Source organism: Bombus affinis, chromosome 9, assembly GCF_024516045.1.
Source record: "Bombus affinis isolate iyBomAffi1 chromosome 9, iyBomAffi1.2, whole genome shotgun sequence".
Taxonomy (NCBI): Eukaryota; Metazoa; Arthropoda; class Insecta; order Hymenoptera; family Apidae; genus Bombus; species Bombus affinis.
Window position 1 is genome coordinate 5,131,127 of NC_066352.1, and position 22,732 is coordinate 5,153,858.

Consider the following 22,732-nt stretch of genomic DNA (forward strand, 5'->3'; position numbering starts at 1 on the left):
GACCAAGCCGGTAAAATTCAACTGATGATGAAAATGGTAGAGTTTTCAAATACAAACAGCAGCAGTCTCTAAGAGCATATTTTGTCAGTAAATAATTCGATATAAATCCCTGAGCTAAGAATCTCCGGAAATGTGTACATACCCGTTAAATGATCAGATTTCTAAATCAAACTCAAAGACTGGAGAAAAGATCTGAATCCTTTGATTATGACATTTTAATCCTCTTAAGTCACAGTACAGATCTTGTAAAGGTAAAACATTTAATACTTCTCGCCCTGAGAATTTCTATGATGTAATCTACCAGTAAATCTAGCTCAGTTCCATGGTGTATTGATACTTTTTAAAATGTAGGATTTCGTTTTGAAGAGATAAAGATAAATAAAGATAAATTGGTTTATATCGTAGTTTCCTTACTTTATGTTTTATTTATAAAAACAATACGAAGAATGATTTTCCACAGTATCAGTATCACCGTAATAAATTAATAAATTATCAAAATTATAAGAAGGATTGAAATAACATATTTATGATTATAAAATATAAAAAAAAAATTGAGCTTCGATTAAACTTATCTATGAACAAAATGTTTCGTGTGCTAGTTTTATCCATCAGGGGCTGCATGAGATATCTCCTAATTCGAAGTTATTTATTTGACGCTTTGGAGTGCCCTAATATCAATTCTCAGTACTATATGTAGTCCTTGTTTAATGAAGTGTACTAAAATCGATTACGGGACAATATACATACGTATACAGAGGCCTAATACTATTTTAGATCATAATAGATATCCATGTAGACGTTGATGTAGAGAGATGTAGATAGTTACAAAGGTACATTATATTGATCAAAATTTACATAGCTATAGGTTTATGCATACAATTAGGAAATTATGTATGCAATATTTTATGCATCCTATTGAGATTACGATATTTCATTTCATTGTAATATTCGTTTAAGTAAAAATGAAAGTATTGTTTAAATAAAAAAATCGTCGTCTGATTCATAGAACAGATATTTTACTCCGGAGGAAATTTTTACTATTAAGGAGAGAAATCAGGCGGAAAACAATCAGACTGTTTAAGATCGTGCTGCTTTCCTGTACAAATGCCTACAACTTAACAAAACGTTCTGTAATAAATAAGAAGAACGAGCAATGTAAAGAAACAAAATATCCTTGTTACTGTTGCAATCTAGTATGTTCTAAAATACTTGATGGAAAAGCAGAATGAAATAAAAAATGTATTATATTTATCTTATTAATCATACACAGTCGCGTAAATTCAACATCAAAGAAACTTCAAATGAAATGTTAAAAATATTTTCTCTCATAAGAGAATAATTCGATATTCTATAACAAAATCTAATTTCCTCTAGCGTACTCCTCCCTTCATATTATCAGTACAATAATTATAATACATCCATAACATCAGTATAATTGATGTAAAGATAAAAACCAATTAAAAAATATATCTTCATAGAAAGATAAATTATTTATAAAGTGAAAGGAAGGTATCGAGTGTGAATTTCTTGGAAAGGATGAAAAAATGAAACCAAAAAGGAGACGCACATACCAATATTGCATTCGATAATATAATATCGTCGATAGTGAAACTCCTTAACGCAAATATCTATCTACTGACTAAAATGAGAAAACGTGATTTGATTCATGCACGACATAAGTTTCTACGCCTACCGATCCGAACTTCCCGGAAAGACTTTTTTGCGATAACGGCCTATTTCTCTGAAGGGGTGTATCGCGGAATTTAAGGAAACGATGTCACGGGAAGCTGTGTACCACCGAAGAAGAAACAGCGGAGCTGATATCACCCCTGCAGCTATGGGTTATGTATTTCGTGCATGGCGAGACAGGGAAGAAGTACCTTTTCAAAGACTGCATCCAGTTGCGAAAGAAGAAAATAAAAATAAGGTTTCCCTTGAGGGGGTCGCGAGGAAGTATCGTGAAATGGGGATGGTGTGATGCAACAATTCGTCATGGTTTTCTCAAGTCCTTTGGTAAATCACTTCCATTTCGCTGAATTGGTACACTGTTCTGTCACACTACCCAGATATATTGAATCATAATATTATGTGTCATAATATAATGGAACTGATTATTCGATAGATAAGTAAATCCTTATAAAAGAATATAGTTAAGAGAGGATCAATTTCTATCGAGTGTTATCTTATATCTTGTCCGAGATATTACTAGATTTTTTATGGCTTAACAGCACGATGCACACCTCGATTTTCCGACAACAATCGATTTTCCATAACCACTTGAGGAGACCGTAAATTGAACCTTCGACATTGAGAACGTCTCGAATCCTATAAATCTCATAAATTTTTAGCTTACATCATTTCATTCCTGTAGATGTGAAAATGCAAGTGACCTCGATCTTTTATTGAAAAAGAAGTTTTTTGAGAATTCTTTATATTTTATTCTTTTGTTGGCTACGTAAAAGGTTAAAAAATCCTAACAATTGTTAGTTATATTGTAATAATATAAAATCAATTTTATATAACTGTGTCTATGAAAGTAGAAATTTTAAAAACGTCAAACGTATGTAATATTTCTGATTAACAATTCAGAACGTTTGATCTACGATTATCGTACTGTTTGTAGCCTCTGTTCCCTCTTAATATACGGAGGATATAACAATTTTAAAACATTTTTTATAACAATGGCGAGCCATCTGCTAATATTCTGGGATTCGTTCGTATTCATCAACCCCTACAGTTTAAGCTCGGTTTCATGCAAATAATACTCGTGTAGGCCGTCATCTCTTCTAGTAATCCTAGTTTGTTCTAGTTTTTCAGTACCACTGGTGAGTAGCAACAATTAACGTTGAAGATACTGAAGAATATAGATATTGCAAAATCATTTTCAAATCATCTTTAAAGAGTTATGTAGAAATGAAGAAGTAATCTAATTAAAACGATGGAAAATATCTTAGTATCGTAATACTGATTATAATTTTTAGAGGGTTAATTTCTTCAACGTGATACGAGTATATTAAAAACAAGACATATTAAATCATAAAAATATAATCTCAATTAATTTCTAACTTTTTCACATATATCCCATTGTTTCTTCTACCATTAGTTTTTCGGATTATTACTTCCTCCTCTTAAATTAAATGCGTTTAATACGAAATTATTCATTGTCATTCGATTTTCAATTAATTAAGCGTCGATCACCACGATTCATTTTACGATTAAGATCGAGTAATGTGAGAATCATTCTCGAACCAAACCAAAACAATAAACGAAAAGTTTAATTAGTCACCAACTATTTCAAAATTAAAATCACAAGTAATCGCGGTATTATCAATTTCTAATCAGTTCCTTTTCGAGATGCTTTATATAGATGTTAACTCAGTGGTATGTACAAGAGATCCTCTTACGCGGCTTTGTTCTCGTTCGCGTTCATGGTTTGTTGGTCAAGACAGAACAATAGATCACATTGACTAATATCCATATGTTTCTCGTATGTACACATAATGTATCATGAGCCATATAATTCCCATATTATGGTAATAAGAAACAAATTAGGAATGTATGTTCAATTTTTAAAGTTCATTTAGTTGAACAACATGTGATCGTGACTGGAGGGATGTCAAAACCTGTCAAACCGTGCGAAAGTGTTACACGTATTCTCAGACTGGAACCAACAAATTCCAATAATGTCGGTCTATTCCTGAAATAACTGATTTTAGAACAAGTTATACTTTAACAAAAGAATTGAAAAGAAAATGTCCAAATTTTTAGCGAATAGAAGATTACGATAAAGGATCGTGACATAAGGAACAGCGGTCAAACCATGCGAAAGTGTTTCACGAGTTCTCAGGGTGGAATCAGCAAATTCTGACAATGCCGCTTCATTTTGATCGCTGTAAGGCGTGTCATCCATTGCGACTCGATACAATGCCGATGGCAACCGTTGTTTTGGTTCATTGCAGGACGAATCGAAACTGCGAGTAGCATTCACATAATGTTGGAACGATGCCTGTCTGCTTCGGTACTTGTTGCAGTTCCTCTCAACGTTTGAAATTCCTCTGGCTGCCCTCACTTTCCCGCAATTTTTTTTCCTCCTCGTTCGTTTCAACTCTTTCCCGCTCACCCCATCTTCGTACTGGTTCGCCTTGCTCGCTCATCCTTTCCTCTCTGTCTATCCGTATGATCATGCCATTCCACGGCGATGATCCTCTGCTTAACAGGGCTTACGTAGTAGCTACCCTTCACCGTCCTCTTGGCACACATATATACAAGGGTGAATCTAACATACCGGCAAAGCAGCGTCGATTACTGTCCATGTATTTGGGCGGCCTGTTTACATAAATAAAACTTTCGATAAACTTCATTCATCTTCAAGCATTTCTCTTTTCTTCTTTTTTTTCTATTTTTCTTTTTAATTCAATTAAATGGAAATGTATGCGAATTATATTTTGCGGAGTTCTCGAAGAGGAAAAGGTCAAGGAACAGGTATGAAGAAGCGAGGTACTTGAAGTGAATGAAATTTAACTAGAACTCTCTTTTAAATATGGTGGATCGCGTTATAAGTTCTTGAAATTTCGATAGGTTGTGCATTCATCCCACACGAGATGCTTCGCTTTAAAGGGATGAAAAGCTGCTTTCTATAAGTGAATCGAATGGCAGATAACTGAGATGAAAGTTATCTGGTTTGCGGAATAAGGTTTTATGATATGAAAGTGAAAATTTGATGCTTGTTTATATCGTGAAAGGAAATGGGTTTGATAATAGAATTATTGTTTAAAAATAATTAAAGCTTTCTAAGTGTTCGTTTTAGAGAGTATAAAATAAAAAAAAAATGAATATACAATAAGGAATGGGGAGATGTTTCTCGAAACAAATGTATGCAACGAAGTTCAAGAATAAACAGAAGATGTTATAAAATATATAGAGATGTTAAAATATAATAGCGTATCTATATACATAGGTATATTGTACATTTAAGTTACTATAAGAAGTATCATTCTTACAAAAGTTAAGAAATCTCGATATAAGTATTTATTTTAACATTTAATTGAATACTTTAATTATTACTGTAAAGTTTAGTTAAATGGAATAATGGAAAATTATTATTTCTAAAAAGTTATAATTGTGTTAATTTCGTAAACTCATTCTCATGCCCAAAAGCAACTACTATATAGATCATTCCACAATTTCGTGAATATCATTAAACTAAACCTTTGCAAATTAAATAATATCTGACAGAATACGTGGAATTCACGAACGAATGGAATGATTCAGGCTATAGCACTTTTGACAAAAACGAATCAAGTTAATTAAAATATTTTAACGAAAGGCATCAGCGTACTTATAATCGAGAACATTTGGTGTGCACACGCTTCTTTAATCAAAAAAAGATTTTTCATATGCTCAAAGTCATTTCTCACATCCTACTCTCTATTTAGCTTCTCTCAAGCTTCCTCTCGTTGAATTCTCCTTTCATCCAAAGGTATTCAAGAGGAACTGAATATCCGCCACCTGAGTATCGTTCATTCGGTAAAGAGACTCTTGCGTAAATCCCTCAACGCAGAAATGTATACTCTGTCATTCAGTTGAACTATTGAACTGTCCTCGAAGAAAATACCTATAGTCAGTTTAAAAAGTATTTACACAACGAATAATTTCAGAAGAAACTTCGTACAACTTATAATTCGTACATATTACTATGAATGTTTAAGATAATGAAAATATATGAAAAACTCAAATATTTTGCACACTTTACGGAGACATTTAAGAGAATTCCATAATTGATAGAAATAACCACGAAGAAGTGCTTTTTGACAAGTCTTACCTTTAAATATGCGATGTAGCTAAAAGACAGTTGACTCTGTCTCTGAAAGCCCTTAAGACTGCAGTACGTATACTCGTAGTTGACATCGCGTGAAAACACGCGTTTTCTTGGGCAAGAGTAATGCAATTTAAAAGAGTGGTAGAAAATGTTAAATGGAATCGTTAATGGATCACAATATAAAATGCAACAAATACTTAACTGATCTAAATCACAAAATACTGGAATAAATAATTTCAGAAACAGAAACATTCGCCAAATTCATTTAAACACTCGCCATTCGTCATTCTTATTCATCAAAAAGAAATTCAATATTGACAAGTATAAAGTGCAAAATTATTGAAAAATTCAGTGCCAATACAAATTTGAATATTTCAACCACTATTTTAGAAGTCACTTACAAAAAATAGCTATTATGACAAAATAACACGTAGAAGAAGTTTCGTAAATTAATGAAATGAGAAGGAAAGGGAAGAATTTGCAACAAAATAGAAAAGAATGTACATGAAGTAGCAGAATAGTGTCATTTTTACGAGAGTAAATTTATCATCCTTAGCTCAAATGGACACCGTACAGAGGTAGAAGAAGCAAGAGTACAAGCTTTTTAATGTATAGTCTACGATAAAGTATAATGGTGCTTTTATATATGTTCAGCCATTGTATGAATGTTGCTGGGCATTAAATGTTATGTACGAGATAATGGACCACTATATACGTATCTGTAAATATTTTAACATTCGTTTTCTTGTTAGTCCCGAAAAAATGGGAATTTTAAAATATAATTTGTTTTGCTCCAAGGGAATAACACCGAGTACACTATACCCCGAGTCACTTACTACATTCTTAATATAAATGGGGATTCTGTATAATACAGTCATCCTAAATCAAATTTACTAAACAGTTGTGGTATTACTTACAATAGAAGCAGAAATAGTAAGACATAATATATCATTCAAAAACATTTTTTTAATAATGGACATTTTTTTAATAATAGAATTTATAAGAAGAATATAATTATTATCACGAATAATAGTGGCTTTTTACTATTCTAATATCTCACATGAAGCTTTTTTAAAATCTCTTACCCACAACGGAACTTTTGGGAAACCTATTTATCTTTACCTACCTGTATGGAGCACATTTGCGTTTTCGTTACAGACGCTTTCGGAAACCAAGACTACTGCAGACTTTAACTAAGTGTACTTGAAAATTTTTTCTCAGACCTACAATCTAGGTCACCTGTGCAATTTCACGACATCTTAATTACGAATCGCCCGTAATTAATAAAGAATGAGAAAACAATTATCTAATGCAACAAGAGTTTAACGGATAGTTTTATCTTAAGCAATTAATTTGATGATTGTTTACCACTAATGAACTAGCTAACTACTAAGTAATGAGCATTATATCGCGTAAGGCATCTTTACAAAAAACGAGACGCTCTTGAATAAAAGTTCAAGTCTTCGTCAGGAAGATAATAATTTTTCGTTTCCTTGAAATTTTTCTATCGTGATTGTTGGATGATTTTTCGAATAGTTACCAAGCGTTGCGAAGAATATTGAAATAAAGTGAATTGAAAAGTTGTGAGTGCTCCCTGACAAGGGAGTCTCTGGCTGTTCGACTCACGGTTGAATGACCTTGATGAGCGGGCATTACAACTCATTAGACAAAACGGATACTTTACCCTTGTTTCGATGCACGAGTTGCGGCAACCCATCGAGCACCCTTTCCTCTTCAAAAGTATCCTGCAAGCGCCCTCTTACCCCGAGCCACCCTCCTCGACATTCGGCTCTTACCAATACTCCCGTGCTCCCTCTTCGAACTCGTTTAAATACTCTCTCTTGTGTCTTTACAGTTACAATATCTTTAATCTTCGTCATTTTAATTCGTGTATTAATTTTCCTGATTAACTTTCGTTGTATCATTAAAAAAAAGAAACATATATTCACTAGAAAGCTTATATTTTAAGTTAACAACAAATAGGAAGTATTAGATTGATGAATAAATTTCTGTTATCAGATTCTGCTTATGATATATGTATACCTACAATTTTATTCTGGAGTTTTGCCAAATTGTCGTTGTATTTTAACTATCGAAATATAAAATATATAAAAAGGTAGTGTAATATTACTGGATAAATTGGATAACTTATATTTTGGGGGAGTATTAATCACGGCAAAATTTTTTAACAGAAAAAGCGTTTAATATCCTAAATAAGACTGTTCTGTTACTCTTTTTTATTAATACACTTTCCCATTTGATCTCTTGTCTCTAAATATTCTTCCCCCATGCAGTTTGATATTTTTGAATATCTAGTATTAAGATATTAATATTAGTATTTAATCTTACGAGTTATGTTTATAATATGAATTTTGGGGCATGTTTGTGGTGAAATAACAATTAATGTGACACGGGTATTGGGTATTGATCTAACATGTTTAGGTCCTGATACATGTACTGTACTGATACGAAGATTTGTTCTTTGCCGGTATGATGTTCGCTCGAAGTTATAGTTAATTACAGGTAGTTGGCTCCTCTTTACAAATCATTTCACTTACCAGAGCCGTAAAAAAGAAATGTCGCCATAACGAGGACAAGTATTTACGAATCATTTCACGGTGGTGCAACTTGAAGAGAAAGCCTGCTATAACGAGGACAAGTATTTACCCTCGAGAACATTGAAACAATGGATCTCATCTCTCCCATCTTTTATTCGCGTGGCTTCATTGTCTGCGTTCGCAGAAACTTGTTCTAATAATCTTAGAACGATCTTATTGATTTGCAAATCTGATTCGAAACCGAAGACGTTCGAGTTAATTGTATTCGTGTAAACCCTTCAATTAACCTCTGGCTGGAAGGAAGCGTAAAATTTGAAGCTTGCTTCTATCAATATTTTTACAATTTCAAAAATTTAATTAATCATTAAATTAGTTATTATATTGAATGTAACGAAGTAGAACGTTGATAGGATCTGGTATGAATTGGGATTGTTGATTCGCAAAATACGATAAGCTATTTTTCAGATAAAATAAACTATTTACTTGTCTGAAATTTCAAAAAAACTATTTTAATTATTCAGGGGAAGAACAATAATCAAGGACTATTATCAGGATCGTTTCTGGCGAAAATTAGAGCAATAAAAAGAATTCTTTGAAACGTGTTTGCTTGAGTATATTACTCTTAATCTATGGTTTTCTTATTTTAAAAATATTATATACACTAGACTGTTTCACTGAAAATGCATTCTTAAAAGGAACTTCCATGTAAAATTATATTTTATTTGTTTAAAAGGAATACTAATTATAATAGAACAAAAGTTTAGTATTCATAAAATTGATGTAGAATTTATTAAAATTTAATAGGTGTAGGAATAAGAAAAATTCACGTAAAATTTCTTCATACCTGTTTTTTAAGCAACGCATCCTTTTCAGTTTTACAAAAAATTATCCGCTTCTATGAAGTGCGAGTTTATGGCTCATATACCTCATTACCATTTTCATGAAATTTAAATATCGCATTATACTCATATTTACAATCACATGAAGTTAAAATATTTTGGTATTTTAGTATTTTTTTCATGGAAGTTTCTTCTTCTATACATTGCTGCACTTCTTAAAGAAGGTAATTAAAATAAAAAGTTGTATATGATAGAAGATTCTTTTTATCGAAAAGTGTGCAGTACATCCCAAGAAATTTATAAAATATCTTTTTTTTTTAACTACATCAATGCTAGTAACAATAATAGAAATAATTATGGTATTACAAATACACTACCAGCTATAAGAATTAATACATCAACTGCGATATTCAGTATAAACGATTTTAACTGTACTTATATCCAAATTGTCTTATTACAAACTTCTTATAGTATTAAGTCTTATTTTATAATATGAAATACTAAGCAAAGTAGGAATTTTATAGTCTCCCAGTAAATGCAAAATAACTGATATTTACTGCAGGCAGTGTGTATATAAGCCATTTACAGTGGGTTCTAAATTACAAGTATATCACTTAACCCACATTTTAATTTTAATTTTGGATGGTTTTAATTTTATTAAAAAAACCTATACAAAACTGTATGAAAAAGCAGTGAATATTTTGTAAGCTAAACTCATGAATGAATGACGTTAATCAGATCTTTCATAAACGTGAAGCTAGAAAATGTAAGAGGCAGAGGTATGTTTAACCCGGAAAAGTTACGATCGACTGGCTAAATTATTTAAAAACGAGTCACTCTCTTTAAGGCGCAGCCCATCGTTTCTTGCCTAGCGGCGACAGGGACCTGCGAGAGAGGAATGGATGTGGTTCCATTCATGCTTATTTCAAGCTCATTGTGTGCCCGGTGTATTCAGCCTTTGACTTGCTTCTCGTGTTGCCACTGCAGCAATGTTTCATAGAGAGCAAGAGGCATGTGCATGTCACTAGCTAAAATCAGGAAATATCGCTGTCACATTTTCTTCGATGCTAACGAACATTACTAAAGAAGTAACGCCCTTACGATTCGATGATACCTCCTAATGCCTTTTGTAGCAAATCGTGACACACTACGATTTTGCCAATACATTCCTGAATCACTAGCTTATATCTAGAACAGATATTGTTAATATTCTGTTTGAAAATGAACACAGAATAATAGTTTTGGAATAATAATTTTCTTCAAGATAAGGAAGTAAACTTTGAGATGATCGATATTATATATGTTATTAATGACGGCTGTCAACGCTAGAATTTACTAGATCGATCAAAATTGATCAAATAATCTTAACAATTTCTCGTAGAAATTTCATAAACTCGCGACTATACATTTTTAAGTTTGAATGATCTTTTTGTCAAATATGGGGATGAAAGTTTGTCCTGTCCCTTGCGCCGTGTATTTCTTTCCTATACTTTTCAGTTTTATTTTCCTGGTACAAGTTCCATACTGCTGTCGATAGTTCTAATATTAATTACATTTTTTCACGTTTTTACTGTGTGATTGATAAATCAGGCGAAAGGAGTCTATCTATGCTTTATATCTATGCTTGCAATGGAAATTCAAACAATATATTTTAAAGGTTTATGTCAGTTGTGTATATGCTGAAAATTTCATCAAAATCGATTGATGCAGAAGCGACAGGCGTCGAAGGACGAAGATCGTAAAAGGGTCTTTACATTTATTCACATTTTTCACGATTTTCACCATTTATCACCGTTTGTCGCTCATAGCAGTACGTATATATGTAACTGGCGTAAATTCTCAAAATGTGTTGTTTAAATTGTCATTATAGGCCTAGATAAAAAAAGCTTGTAGAAAACTTTTACTTTTACGTTTTTCTTCGCGATTTCCACTAATTGCAACTTTTCCCAAATTTTTTTTACACGTCATCTACCAAACTAATTCTTCTAACTTCTCAAAAAAAAAGATAAAAACAATAAAAAAATTTGAAGACGTTTGTTTTAATTTTAAGAAGGTTATACTATTTTAAAGAGTGTCTGAATATTAATAGATGTAATTGTGTATCAGAAGCGAAAATTTTAAAAGGTTCAGTACGGTATAAATGATGAAATCTTAGTATACAGCGCATTTTATATAATAATTGTCTTTGTATGATGTCATCATCGTTATATTCTGATTAACAAAAACTATATAGATAAGTAAAGTATATACTACCTATGTAAAGAATTAAGGAAACGAACTCAGCTTATCTTCAAACGACGCGATATGAAGTCAAACTAATTCAGAGTATAAAGTTTCATATAACGTCTCTAGAAGACTCCAAGAATCAACAAGAGGAAATTGAAGCAATTAAATAACTTCCGCTAATGCGCATGTTCCAACATATATAATCTATCATACTAAAATTTTCAGCAAGTTCTAAAATAACTATGCGCATCCAATGTCTAAATAATTTCTGCCTCAACTTACTTTGATCTACCCCAAAATTAAATTCTTCAAGCTAAAATATTACTTTGTTATGCAACAGAGAACACGTTTAAAATCAAATAACAATAAATGTAATTTTTCAAATAGAAAATAGCAATTAGTTTAACTTTGCCTTTTTTAAAAATAAAAATTTCTGATGAAAATATCCTTAATGTGTTTTTCTTCAGTATTTTGTCTAAATACGAATACTCTAATATTCGTAATACAATTTTTAGGAAACGGGAGAGGCAACGGGAACGTCTTTGTCGCATGTACAATCAGATTTTGACGGAATGCTCGCAGCTAAATGGAAGCTGGCCTGACCCGGATGATCCGCGCTGGAGCAGTGGGGAATATGTAGAACTTCTGTCAGACTGGTTTCCGTCAAATATTACCAACGGAACGATAACAGGAAATGCAACAACCTCATCAACTGGTAACACACAATTAAATTTTTCTCGATGCCATTACTCATACTTAGTGAGTCACATTTACTCGAAATTGCTTTTTATCATTAAGACGTTGTCATGAATAATTTTAACAAACAATTCTAATGATATATAATATATATACTTGTTCTTTCAAAATCAACTTTGGTAAAAAATTAATTAATGATGATTCCAACTTAATGAATAAAATAGTGACAAGATTAAAACATAACAGCATGCAGGGACCCAATACTAATACTTCTTTTTATTTATAATTGAATAGAAATGAGAAGCGCTTTTTTACTGAAAAAACATTCTATATATTAAACAGCGGAGCCTTTTGCGCCTGTTCTACCGCCCTTCGAACTCTGGCAGACGATACTGATTGCTTTCTCCCTCGCATTATGCATACTGTTAACTGTCGGCGGTAACATTCTCGTCCTTCTGGCATTTATCGTAGATAGGACAATCAGACAACCGAGCAACTACTTCATTGCCTCATTAGCAGCCACTGATATGCTTATTGGTAAGTATTCCTGTTTTTTATATTTTTTTGTCGTACAACTATAGGTAAATTATCCTTATTTTTGTAAATGATATTGCCTTGAAAAGGTAACAAAATATAATTACACTTTATTTATTAGAAGCGTTGGTCATATTGATACAAATATTCTGCACTTATATATGTAGAGTAAACGAAAATTGTTTATGAATCATTAGATAGTTAAGTTATTACTAAATTAAAATTATTAGTATATATGAATATTATGTATTACAGTACAATTACAACTTGTATTTTATTACATTTCATTACACGTTATACTTCAGTGAAATTACGTACTGGGTTATTTCTTTCCATTTCCTCTATTTCCTCCTTGCTATTTTAGAAATAACGCTTTAAAATATTTATATTTCGCCTTAGGATTTCAGTACATACCAAGCTTGCAATCATAGAATTTTGTTAGAATAATTTACATGCAATGTGATACCTTCTATGTTGAATTGATCTAATCGTGACACAATTGTTAAACAGGCACCGTCTCCATGCCATTCTACACGGTCTACGTTCTGATGGGATATTGGAATCTTGGGCCCTTGCTTTGCGATTTATGGCTGTCCGTAGATTACACGGTATGCCTGGTATCCCAGTACACAGTATTACTGATTACGATTGATCGATTTTGTTCAGTGAAAATAGCGGCACGATATCGCAGCTGGCGCACGAAAAATCGCGTAATCTGGATGGTTACCATTACTTGGATTATCCCAGCCTTGCTCTTCTTTATCAGCATTTTTGGTTGGGAGCATTTTATCGGCTATAGAGACTTAGATCCTGGCCAGTGCACTGTTCAATTTCTCAAAGATCCAGTTTTTAACACTGCTCTTATCATTGGCTATTATTGGACGACACTCGTGGTTCTATTTATTCTTTACGGTGGTATATACAAGACAGCTTACGACATGCAGAAGAAGAGCGAGGCAAAACAGCGGAAGATGCAATCCATGGTTGCCTTAAGTGCCGGTGCAATGTCTAGCATGGCAGGTCGTGCAGCAGGAATAGGAATATCGAAGACACAGAGTACTCTTTTGAGTCAGGATAAGCCAAAATTGAGTGCATCGGTTGAAGAAGGAACAGGTGGAGATGGTTCAGGGCAGAAATCTTCCTCAAAAACTTCTGGAACTGGTGCAACCGATTCGACTGAAAAGCAAGCGTATGGAAGCACCGTTCCCACAGAGACAGAAAAATCAGAAAGATCTAGTAGTCCAGCATTTGATTCCGACGAAGAGAGTACTATGGGTCCGGCTCAACAGCTCAGTAGCATCAGAAAACGATCCTCTCTAGCTGGACTAGTTGTTCAATCTGGCGCTCTTCCAGTTTTCTCGACTAATGGCCACTTAAATGGAATCGTACCCGCAAAGATTGACATAAACATGCAGTCGAAAAAATTTCTTTCGATGAACTCGACGTGCGATATAGGTACAACGACACAAAAAGCTCAGACATTGCCAAAGATCCAAGAATTGAGTCTCTTAGATACAGACAACGTGCTAGATCCTGACAAATCGAGTAGTCAGACGTTGACACCTGAACAATCTCACTGTGATGGTCACAATCAGCAACAACCCTTGACCTCCGCTGAAACATCACCACCCACTCATCCTACTCGGTCTATTAGCAGCAGCCAACAAAATATTATACCACCGCCTACGCAATTTCAGAGTAGTCCACAAGTCTCTGACAGTCCTTCTACTTCGTTATCTGACAGACCTAAGTCACTCGTTGTGTCTTCTCATGGTATTGGTACTTACGACATTTTGACTGGCTTGGATGGCGGAGACTTGAGATACATGGACGAGAGTTCGGTAATTTTACCAAGTCCTTCTTACGAAAGTCCATCGTCTTCTTTGTCGTACAGCTTAGCGAATCCTCTATCGAGTGCACCGTCATCTCCAATTCTAGGAAACGTGTCTGCAACGCCGAATACGAGTTTGTTACAAGCTGCTCTAATCAGAGCTACGGCGCAACAAGTCAACAACCAACAATCGGTTCAAAATAAACAAAGTCAGCCTCTACCGGTGATGTCTAATGCATCCAGTCAGACGCATCCTCCTCGTGTATTCATCACTCAGAAATCGAACGCTGCTTCTCAGACCTCACCAACCGTTAGCAAAGTGCATACAGAGGTTACAGTAAAGGCGAAGGACATGAAGCAACAGCCTGTAACGACCATTGTCAGCATACCTACAGTGGAAAATTTTAACAACGCGATGAATCAGTTTTCGGATCTAGATACGAAAGTCAATCCTCCTCAGAATTCATCCTCTAGCGGTAGCATGGTTCCAACGATCTCTGGCACAACAGGAAACGAACAGGATCCAAAGAAACAATCAAAGAAGAAAGATTGTAGAAGCAACGAGGAAGGTGGGTCCAGGAAAGATTTCGTGAAGACAATTGGCAAACGTTTGAAGACCAAGACGCAAAGAAGGGATCCTTTATTAGGACGACAGAAGTCTCGAACAGAGAATAGAGCCAGAAAAGCGTTTAGGACCATATCTTTTATTCTGGGCGCGTTTGTCGCCTGTTGGACACCGTACCACATTTTGGCTCTAGTGGAGGGTTTCTGTTCGAACAAACCGTGTACGAACGAACATCTATTCATGTTCTCATACTTCCTGTGTTACACTAACAGTCCTATTAACCCATTTTGTTACGCCTTGGCTAACCAGCAGTTTAAGAAGACTTTCACGAGAATATTGAAGGGTGACCTGCACATGACGTAAAAGAAAGGATAAAGATGGAAGGAGACGAGGAGGAGATACAAGATGTAGCTTGGAGGTGAATATTACGAAGAAGAAGGCCTTCCATGATTAAATACCGAATTATATTTACACGCCATGATCATGGTTAAATTGGAGAATAACGTAGTAGACAGTTTAAATACAGACGAGTCGTGTATCGTGTGCTTCATGTATATAGTGATAGAGGATGCGTTGGTGTAGTTTTAGATCGCAGTCAAGCATGTACATAATGTATATGTATGAATATTTGTTAAATTCTTGTGCAGAAACATGCGTAACAAGCAACATGTAGAAAAATGACGTATTTAGATAGCTTTAGGTAACTGTGCGTATTACAATAATAATCGCTACGATAAGTGCTTCAATATATATATATATATAGATTATAAATCACCGATTAAGTATTCTTTAAAAAGGAAATACAGATATGTAAATCTCCTAGTTTAACGAACGATCGAATCGTTCGATAAAAGGACAAGAAGTAAGATTATAGGAAGACATCGATTTAAAAAAAGAAAAATATCACTGCATCATGAATGTTCTCGAGTCAAAGACGAAAAGCTTTAATTATTCATTTTTGCGGCCAATTGTATGTGGTGTTATTGTCGCACGAGCCTCTCGTGCGAATATTATGGTTTCATATCTTCAACGATAGAGAAATATTTTTTACGAGCAACGAACCAGATGGAAATAGCTCGTCTCGAAGACGTACCAAACAATCAAGGATTTTATTATCTATGTACGCACTGCCTTGAGGTGGCCTAGACGTTACGCGGGCCTTCTTTCTCCGAATTCAGTTACATTTGGTGCTGTCCTCGCGAACGAGCGTCCACGGATTTCTAATCGATAACATTTCCTTTTAAAATATTACGTAAAACGCATTGACTTCATCGGATGAAGTTTTCAGAAATTCATCGATGACATTGACATTACCTTCATTTTAGATTTTATAGATCGAAGAGGATTCCCTATCATGCGAAAAGGAATTTTGCTTTTCTTTAGAAATTATATATTTTGTTGTACTTTCTCGTAGGTATTTTAATTGAAAATTTCGAATGGTAGAAGGATGTTACACTTTTCAAGTAACAGAATGATCACGGAAGATTTAATCATTAAAATAGCTTGAAACTTTGAAAAAATTACTTTAATAATATTTCTATAACGAAAGATAAGATCATTACACTTTAATTTCTTAATTAAATTACTTCTCATCAAAATGAACAAAGCGGAGGCTTTTGAGCGGTAATGTACATTTCACAAATAAATCTAAAAATGATTATGTCAATGTCATTTATTCATTCGTAAAACACTAATCGTAATAAGCGACGCAGTTTGTATAAATCGACGTAACCATCACAGCATATACTTATATAAACGTTACGAGGAATATTCACTTAATCATAATAGGCGCATACATTTTACATTTTATTGATCTTCTTCTATTCTCAAATGCTAATTATTTATTTTTTTCGTCATAGAAAATATTGAGATGCTCTACCTGTGTAAATTTCAGAAAAAATCGGAATTTTATAAAACGTTTCGTTACTGTTTTGACTGAGTATGCTTTCTATTTAAAAAAAAGCTATATTAATGAAACTTGAGAAACAGGTGAAATTGGTCTCATGAGACTAATCCATTAACGATGTACAACTTTGATACTGTTAATCGAGCTTTCTGATACAATCACTAATTAAATAAAGACAAAAACATTAAATCCAAATTCCTTTCCAGATATCATGCTTTAAGAGGAATATATTTTTAAATAACGTCTAGACAGTACGACATAAATTTTACATAAAGTTATCACGATTATCACCGAATGGAATTATTTCCTTATATAAAAGAGGAAAAGAAAATTCAAACGTTAACAACGTAAAAAAGAACGTCAGATTGATATTTTTCGCTGTTCTTCGTGAAATGTACGTTGTGAAACTTACTTTTATAATAGCTTTTACGCAATATTGTATTAAGCAAATGAAAAACAGGCAATATTTATATTTCCCATGATTTAATCATTTTCAAGCGTTTGTACCTTTTTTACGAAAGTGTAAGCATGCAATTATCTTGCACGGTAATTTACGTAAACTACAATTTGCTCGTAAATGTATAATTTTCGTGTTTCGTGAACGTTAAACGTGATCGAAACAAGAATACAAACGTGAGTCACTTTATATTTTAAATGATTGTACGGCGGCTAATGTAATTATTGTAACCCTTGTTAGAAATGATACGAACTCGATTTCGTGTAAACGCGAAATGAAAACACGCGATTTTCTAACTACATATATCACATTCTGATAAATAATAAGAAAAATAGGAAGAACATGCAATTATCAAAATTTCCTATTACATATTTAGTTTCATATCTTTTTAACTCATATTTATTGCATTTTATAATACCAATTTGTTCTTAACTACATTAATATCTTTTACATTTCTCGAAATTCACTGCCAATAGCAACGGTCGTTCTATTTCTTTTTCATATCTGCAATTATTTATTTCATCTAGTTAGGGCTGTGATACCTGATGAATCTGTTATTTTTCATCCTAATCCCTTTGGAATTCTGTTATATAACAAAATACACGTCTGGAGGAAACTATGTTTGGAAAAAAGAAGAGAAGGCATGGAGCAAGTTACTAAAATGTCCAGTCGAATACTATACACAATACATATGTACGTACAATATATATGATATTAACAATAAGCCAGAAAACGTGTTATATCATCTTCCTTTCCTTGAAGTACATCAATACATTATATTAAAAATATCTAAATAGAAGTTTCTAGATGGCAAAAGAAGATGAGAGTGAATAGGATATGCTTGTTAAAATGTCAATTTTTTCAGAAACTCAAAGTACATGGTTAGTGTATAACACGAATAACACAATAGATCGAAAATCGACCTTCTAAAATGAGAATGTGTAATACCGTGCAAAAGTGTTAGATGTTCATGGTGAAAATAAAATGTATATTCATAAGTTTATTAAACAAAATGTATTCATACGTTTACACGAACAAATGTATTTTATGTTATGGTAATCGAGATAGATTATTTTGTAATTAAGGACACTCGACAGAGCTGATCGAGAATAATTTCAGAACAAATGGTTGATTGCATTTCTTTGTCGGCCTGCTAAATTGATTAATGTGTTCATAATCTCATTTATATTATGTTAATATGTTTTTGAACATATGAGATGTAAAATTGAAGTTTTACATCTTTTCAATAATTATTCTCATAATGTACAGGGCTCAAACATTTCATTATTAACTTCTTGGAACATCAGAATTATCAAGCTGCAGTTGTTTAACTTGAAACAACTTGATTGATTGAACGTGCAATGAAAGCACACAGCTTTCTGTTTTATTACTTTTTGTCGTAATCGGTTGGAATGAGCAAGCCATTCAGGCAGAATAACATAGAATTTCCATTGAGTATATTAAAAATGTTTCACTAGGACATTGTCAACTAACGAAGCACAATGACAGGAGATACTTGACTCAAATAATTAATGATTCTAAGCTAGAACGAAGACAGGAGTCACTCAAATTTCATATTTCTATGTTCAAATTGTCAGTATGTAAAAGAGGAACGAGAACATGTAAATCATTTAAGACTTTTGCACAGAATGACTATTACGAGAAAGTTCGATGTTTGTGTACATGCAGAATAATTAACATACTCGCTTCCACACAGCTGGCGTTCCAGCAATGATGTTCTTCTTAATATTCTAACAATTTCTGTGTCAAGTTACACGCAAAATAAAAGAGGAAAACAAATAATGATCGCTTGCGAGCTACATAAGCGTAGCGTGAATGCATAAAGGTAGCATAATCAATAGGACATAAAGATACATAGAGATTAAGCGTAATAGCATTAGAGAAGATTAAAGTTAATGTTTGAACGAATAAGAAGAAAATAAGCATGAGAAGCCTAGATGATAAGTAGACGATCGTCGTGGAGAAAGTAAATATCCTGCGCTCTGCAATTTCTTTCTGTGTGCCGAAGCTTTCATCGCCGTAGTATTCTTCATTAATGCCTACCAATGAAGCAGAGTCATTAAGGACGAGAAAAAAAAAAAAAAAAAAGAAGGAGACGATAATGAGCTATAAGACGTTAGGTACGAGCCGTAGAAAGGAAAAAAAGTCTCCACGTTTCGTCTCAATTAACAGAGATCGAAAATCAATTAAAACGTTCGTTTCTGGGTATAAGTGCTCGTCGTGTTTCTGACTATTAGAAATGGTTCGTGGTGTCTCCTGATGAATTTCACTCTTCCTACCTCAAAACAATATACAAAAACACAAATATGAGAGTCATGCTGCGGATCGGTTTTTGATTCGCTATGAAATATATGTACTGATATTTTATAAGATACATGTTGCTTTGCGTCATTAGGTTTTATATACGATTGATTTTGCGCCGAAGAAGTTTCTGTAACGTTAAAATTTGTATGTTATATAGAATTTTTTGACACGATATACATACACATATATATATATAATTACTTTCTTTTAATAAATTGAGAAAATCTTGTTGCTTCTGTCATTCACTATTAAAGTTATCTATTAATCAATTAATCACTTAGCTCTTCTATAGTATTTTTAAGTAAATTTAAGTAATTTAAGTTATTTTTTCCGTAACTGATAATTTATTGACTTGCAACCATTGACTGACTATATTGTGAAAATTACCTATTTATAATAAATTACCTAAGATAATTTATTACTTATTCTGTTAAAATTAATACAAACAGTTATACTCAACTATTATAAATGAGATTTTTAGTGTACATAGATCTTATACATTTTTGTTCTAGAATTATTTATAGAAACTATAAATTTATCAAAAACGTACAAAAAAATTAACGAGCTATTGCTTGATAAGCACTTTATACCAATATATATATATGATAAAAAGAAATTGATGAAATATTACATTCTTTTAATCCAAAATTGATTGATAACAAACACGTAAATGCTTCTTACTATTACTTCGTTAAAAAATTACTTTATTTATGATACTCATTTTTTAGGAGAGAAAGATATTTAAATTCGCTCTTGAAAATTAAATTCATTTCTCTTCGATTTCTAGTAAAAATAGAAAACTGATCTGCTACAAGACAGAAGGAAATATAATGTGCTTTCATGGACATCCTTGTCTATCATGGGATCAATGAAAAAACATTTCGTTGTAATTAAATTCTAGACAATACTATGCGCGCTCTCGCTCGACAATCTGAACTTCAACAACCCTTAAGAGCTAACAATACATACAAAATATATTAAATTTTGATTATCTTCGTTAAAATGTTCTCTCTTTGATTGTGAATATGATAACAATTTTTTAAGTAAAGAAAAAGCATATCTACAAAATATATAATTGCATTAAAAGTTTAGAACAATTAGCTTTTAAGGGTTAATTAAGGAAAAATATAGAGCAAATAATCTAATTTTATCACAAATACAATATCGCAAGCTATATGTACAATACGTACAATAAGATTAGAATTGAAAATATTAAAAACTCCTTGTACTTCGTCAATCACTAATGTCAACCGTATAAGTTAAGATATATTTGCATTTGACATCTTCGATCTTAATCTATTGCTTCTAAGTAATACGGTTTATAATAATTGTAATATTTAACGTTAAATGTTGCTCTATAAAAAATTATATTATGTTCTAATACAATATGATACTTATCGTCTCTTGTAGAAATTAAGTTGACAAACTCGTATAACGTACAATTTAATATACTATACAATTCATTTTGAAAAGTATTGCAAAAAATATCTGTCAAATGTGAATGTATCTTGAAAGCGTTAAAAAACAGACTTTTCCAAAACCTCGCTGTTTTATTAATACACGGAAAGCAAGTCCAATAAACAAAATAATTGTTATTACAATCGTCATTAAATATGAATAGAAGTGCTTAAATGTCACGTGTCTGAAAGTAGTTCTATAGAGGAAAAAATAGTTGTGTAATCGCCGTAGAGAAACTGTTCTTATTAGCGACAGTCAACAGTGTAATAAAGTGTGTGAATATATGTTGTATAATGAAATAGGACGCAAAACGAAAACGGACGCATCTATATCAAATCTGTACTAGCGCAGTAAAATTGTTAACATCGCACAGCTGCGCTTTCAAACGCTGTAATGTATATGACGCATGTTTATATGCTGGATTCTTAACAAAAGTTACATTCTACTTATTTTAAAGAAGAAACTTTGCCAGAGTGGCATTTATGGCATTTATGTACACGGTGCAATAAAAATTATGATACATAGTATATTAAATGAAAAATGAAGAAAGTTATGGAATAAATTTGAAAGGGGGACGTGTAATAGCTTGTGCTTTAGATAAAAGGATAACTTTAGTTTTGAAAGAAAGAATAATTCTCTTTCAGGACAATCTTCGAAAGAAAATTCCTGGATGTACGAAAAATCTTACAATAAAATATGAGAGAAGACATAAAATGTTTTATATCATTTTACAATCTTATTACGAAAAGAATTATTCCACATCTTCGATTTACCTTCAGATGCACCCTGTACATACGTGGTTTAATACTTCTCAAGATACACAATTGATTACTGGTATAGTGGAGAAAAGCTCGACATTGGCAGCTCAATCATAACCATATAAATAACGTAGTTACAAGAGTACAGTGACATAGTTATAATTAGATAGCAATTATTTCTTTTTAATTATTTATAATGCATTGTGCACGCAGCTGTACCGATGTACAATATCAATTATGATGGATGATAATGTATCTAGTTATTAAAACTAAATAAAAAATATATATACATAACATATGCAGAAGCAGCTACAATAAAGTGAATAATGTGATATGATTGTAAAAATCTATTGTGCATAGCATTAATAACCTTCAGCACCGTTAATCATTCGTAATATTTTAGCAGCTCTAATGTTTTGAAAAAAAAAATGAAGATTCGTTTTAAACGATGACTACATTCGAGTAATAAAAGGTAATTTATTTAAGCAATAATAAATACAATATCCAAGAATTTTTCATTTATGAACAACGAAGACAATGTTATTTCAATAACACGTTTCTCCTTGTTTATTTAATATCATAGTAGAATGGTAATTTTATTAAATAGATATACTTTTCGTATTTTATATATAATAAGGAGAATTCACTAAATAGTAAAAACTAAAAAAAACACGTATTTATCATTAAATCGGCATGTAAATAGCTACGATAATAAAAATATGTTAAACCTTTAATAAGATCCCTTATTTTCATTACATAAT

General features: G+C 32.5%; 1 protein-coding gene across 2 annotated transcripts in view; it reads left to right on the forward strand.

The window, feature by feature from the left end:
* Positions 1–22,303, forward strand: part of LOC126920785 (muscarinic acetylcholine receptor gar-3) — a 58,446-nt gene extending 36,143 nt beyond the window's left edge. For both annotated transcript variants that reach the window (XM_050731540.1, XM_050731541.1), the window contains 3 exons: positions 11,957–12,156; positions 12,480–12,674; positions 13,182–22,303. In XM_050731540.1, the coding sequence (XP_050587497.1) occupies positions 11,957–12,156; positions 12,480–12,674; positions 13,182–15,430 (2,644 nt within the window). In that variant the 3' untranslated portion in view covers positions 15,431–22,303. The remainder of the gene's footprint in view (positions 1–11,956; positions 12,157–12,479; positions 12,675–13,181) is intronic.
* Positions 22,304–22,732: the final 429 nt, after the last annotated feature.